This window comes from Mesitornis unicolor, unplaced genomic scaffold (genome assembly GCF_000695765.1).
Source record: "Mesitornis unicolor isolate BGI_N332 unplaced genomic scaffold, ASM69576v1 scaffold2516, whole genome shotgun sequence".
NCBI lineage: Eukaryota > Metazoa > Chordata > Aves > Mesitornithiformes > Mesitornithidae > Mesitornis > Mesitornis unicolor.
The window spans coordinates 16362-20719 of record NW_010190045.1 but is presented as its reverse complement, the minus strand read 5'-3'; the positions used below and the strand labels follow the sequence as shown (position 1 = coordinate 20719).

The 4358-nt window shown below is 46.7% G+C and overlaps 1 protein-coding gene across 1 annotated transcript; it reads left to right on the top strand.

Annotated features, from left to right (window-relative positions):
- Positions 1-64: 64 nt before the first annotated feature.
- Positions 65-3347, top strand: DOCK7 (dedicator of cytokinesis 7; the record flags this gene model as incomplete). Its single annotated transcript, XM_010186256.1, has 5 exons — positions 65-154; positions 546-782; positions 1159-1302; positions 2019-2125; positions 3158-3347. Coding segments are annotated over 5 exons (768 nt in total), but the record flags the coding sequence as incomplete, so codon positions are not given.
- Between the last annotated feature and the right edge of the window lie 1011 nt (positions 3348-4358).

Genomic DNA, 4358 nt, shown 5'->3' with positions numbered 1-4358 from the left:
GAGATTGAACAGGACTGGACCCAGCACTGATGGTTTCTTTCAATGCATTTGCTCTTGATTATAGGGGTTTTATGGAGAGCGGTTTGGTGAAGATGTGCTCGAAGTGATTAAGGACTCAAACCCTGTGGACAAATGCAAACTAGATCCTAACAAGGTAAGAGCACAAGCACAGGGTTAGAAGTAGAACAGGTCCTGAGTGTGTGCAAACGTAATGGGACAAATCCTGCCCTGAATTTCACCATGTAGGCAATGAGATCCACGTGCAGAGCATCTAGTGACTGCCTGGGGTAAGAGCTGGGGAAAGTCATCCCAGCAAAGGAGTGCAGGGTTGGCTGTTTTCTTCCCTGCCATTTTAGTGATTGGTGGGAAGGGAGAAGATGGAAGGCAAGCAGAGTAAAGACCAAAACCAGACCTAGTTTTTCCAGAGGTGGCTTCAAGAGGAAAGCAAGCTGGGTTATTGCGCTGCTAAAAAAGCAGGGAGTAGGAGTCAGCTCCTCTCCTCTGGCCGTGTACCTCACCGTGCGCCCCTGGGTCCCTTCCTGCAGGCCTACATTCAGATAACCTACGTGGAGCCGTACTTCGACACGTATGAGATGAAGGACAGGATAACGTACTTCGACAAGAACTACAACCTGCGGCGCTTCATGTACTGCACGCCCTTCACGCTGGACGGCCGAGCCCACGGGGAGCTGCACGAGCAGTTCAAGCGCAAGACGATCCTGACCACGTCCCACGCTTTCCCATACATTAAAACCAGGATCAACGTCATCCACAAAGAGGAGGTGAGGCCTGAGCTCGCAGAGATCCTGAGACGTTACAGAGAGGCTTATCCCAGAGCTATGGTAGTTTTTCAGGGTTAGGGAGTGCTGTAACGATGGAGTGTTGGTTGCAGTGACCACAAAGGGATGCAAGTCTGCCTCCCTCAGAAAGCTCTTCAGTAGCCAGATGTAAAAACACATTTACAAATCAATTTTTTTCTTGATGCTTCTAAACCAAGACTGCGCGGATGTGTTACCAAAGTGCTTCTGTCCAGTCCTATTGGTGTCCTCCACTACTTGAGTGTGCCACCCCGAAGTGACCTCGGTGTTTCTGAAAAGTCTGTGTCTGGGTGACAGCCTCAGCCGTATTAACCATCGTGTGTTCTGGCTACTTGCTTAGATCATTTTGACGCCCATTGAAGTCGCCATAGAGGACATGCAGAAGAAAACACAGGAATTGGCTTTTGCAACCCACCAGGACCCTGCGGACCCAAAGATGCTGCAGATGGTGCTACAAGGATCAGTAGGTACCACAGTCAATCAGGTGAGCATCGCTGTATGAACTGGAGATGCCGGGGTAGTTCCTGTCGCTCAGTGCAGTGGATGCTCAGCATTGGGCCTTATTTCTAAATTATCTTGGGGTTTTTTTTCTCTTCCTGACATTCCCAGTTGTTTCTTCATCCTTCTCCCTTAAAAAAAAGTATTACTTTCCCTTTGGCTAGCCAGGCTCTGGTGGGTGGAAGTAGGATTGTGTCTGCTGTGGTTTTTGAACAAAAATGGAAAGCAAAAGGAGTGAATGGAGAGAAATTAAGAAAAAACTGAGGGAATATGAGTAAATCTCTACTAATGCACAAGATGGGAAAAATTGAGCTGGAGTTTCAAGTTCTGGGTTGGGTTTGTGGTGCTGGCAAACACTTCCCTGGTTCCATCTGCATTGTTTAAACTTTGTCTGAGTTGTGACTTGAGCAAACTTTGTCAAGAGTCCTTATAAGAGAAGACAAATGGAGAATCTGTGCGTTTTCTCACACTGTTTCCCAAAAGCAGAGTTTTATTTAAAAAAACAAACCCACAAAACTCTAAGAGATTCAGTTGTCACGATGTTTGGTGATTTATGCTGGATTTACCAGCTGCAGTCCTTCAGGATGCATTCTGTAAGGAAGTGTTGCATTTTATGGATGTTTCTGTGTGCGAGAAGTTTCTCCAGCAATTGGGTATGACAGATGTTACCAAAAACTTCCTTTTTCTCTTCTGCTCCTAAAGGGACCATTAGAAGTTGCACAGGTTTTCTTGTCTGAAATACCCAACGATCCAAAGCTCTTCAGACATCACAACAAACTACGGCTCTGTTTCAAGGACTTCACGAAGAGGTACGGAGTGTGGTCTTCAAGCTGCCCGGCAGGCACAGTTATCGCTCCACATCAGGCAGGAACACGTGGAGTAACCCAGTGGTGTCCAGAGAGAGGAGTGTTCATGTTTCAATGCCCACTTCCCATCTGCAGCTGCATTCCTCAGCTGCCCGCTTGGTTCCCTGTTTCTCTGGTCCATGACTTTAAGATGGAGAGGCTGAGGTCGTTTGGTGTCACTCATTATCAGGCATGAATTAGTGATTAGAGTTCAGTTGTGGACGAGCACTTCTGGTTCAGAAAACACAACCAGCCATGCTGGCACAGATGAACTCGCAGCTTGGCAGGGGCAGGAGGAGCTTCTGAATGGGCCAGTGGATTTAGTTTCCTGTTGAAGTGAATTTCTCCAAAGGGAGTGAAGCATCCTGGTGGAAATCTCCCAAGAAATGTGCTGGCTGCTCTGCTTTCCTTTTGAGTAACACAGGCTGTGGTCTCAGTCCAGCAGCTTCTGCAAGCAGCAAGAAACTAAAATTATATATATAATTGAAATAAAGGTGTTCCAAGCAAATAGATCCAGTGGCAACGTGGTTTTCCCAGATGTAATAAATGGCATTGATGATACAGTTACTTTCGTGCCCTTTGTTAATTTAACATCTTTGCAAGTAGAAGAGCTCCTGACGGACATCTCATAGACTGCTATTTATTAATCTTTCCTGGGGATAGCTGTCGATATATCCACCTTTAGACCCTCTTGGACAGAAAGTGGCTTTGTGGAGATCAGCTTTTTATTTCAGGGAGGATAAAGGTGACTGGAGACTGAACTGAAGTTAAAATGGAGTTGCCCCTCTGGAAACAAAATGGAAATACAGCACCCTCTCCCTTCCCCATGGACACCAGCCAGGTTAGCTGAGCCTTTATTACCCAAAAGACCAGATAGAGGAGGATATTACACCCCAGAGGAACAGAAGGGATTTTTTTAATAGTGTTATATTAACAAGTCTCTAGCAAGGAGGTCCTTCTTTCTGTGCCCAGGTTTCACAGGCTTTTGTTTTCTAGATGTGAAGATGCTCTGCGCAAGAACAAGAGCCTGATCGGTCCCGACCAGAAGGAGTACCAGCGGGAACTCGAGAGGAATTACCACCGGTTAAAGGAAGCGCTCCAGCCCTTAATAAACAGGAAGATCCCACAGTTGTACAAGGCAGTGCTGCCGGTCACTTGCCACAGGTGGATATTTGATTTTACTTAAAGAGGGTGTAAAATGGAGGTGTCTGATCTTCCTGGTGCCATCTCTTGGTTTTCAATTATAGCTCTTCTGGCTGAGCCCGTCCCTTTTCCCTTCTGTCCTGACCTCAGAGCACATCCCCTTCCCAGTTTTACGGCAGGTGATGGTTGCAATGGTTCCTTTTGATCCTGATCTAGGAGAATGTTTTTTGTTTGTTTTTTTTAATCCTGCATCCCATTTCTTTTTAGATTCAAAACCACCCTCAGTGTGGCAGGACTTTGATATTTGTTTATTCCCAGTGGAACTGGGACGGGCAGGGGGGAAAAAATAGTTGGCATCTTCCATGCTGGTACCTGTCAGCTGGGATCCAGGCTTTTTGTTCATCTGCCATGAGAATGAACATAAAAACCCCACTGGGAATGTGTGGAGCAGGTCGTGGTCTCCAAGCAGGTGGTAGGGTGGGGGTTAATTTTTGGAAGGACATCGTTAGCACTGAGCAGGACAGTGGCGGAGCTTTGAAGGACAGCACCTTTAGAAGTGCTGTGCTATTGTGGACTCCAGCTCATGTCCATGCCCTTGGTTTAGGAAAACACAGCCCTGGTTTTGAACCTCTCCTTGTGTGAGTGTTGTTCAGAGGTGGAGAGAGGTGGGGAGACCAAAAAATGCTGTGAAAAGAGAAATTTGGCAAAATCCCATTATAAAAAGAGCACGATTTAGTGCTGGATGAAGGAGGAGATGCATGTTCCCGGCTCACAGTGCTCAGTGGCTGAATTTGCTGTATTTGTCTGTCTGCTGAATTCTGCAGAAAGGTGACCTTTGCTCATTGCCCAGGTTCGTGATGTTTTAAGCTCTCCCCAGTCACACACCACGTCCCAGCTGTCCTCTGTTCGCTTTTCTCTGCCTGGGGCTGGGTGGGAGCCTCACAAGCACTTTTGGCGGCGATTATTTTCTAATCTGGTGAAATTCAGACTGCACAGGGAGGCTCATACAGGTACTCCAGACAAATTCCTCTTAGAGATTTATTTGAAAGACTTA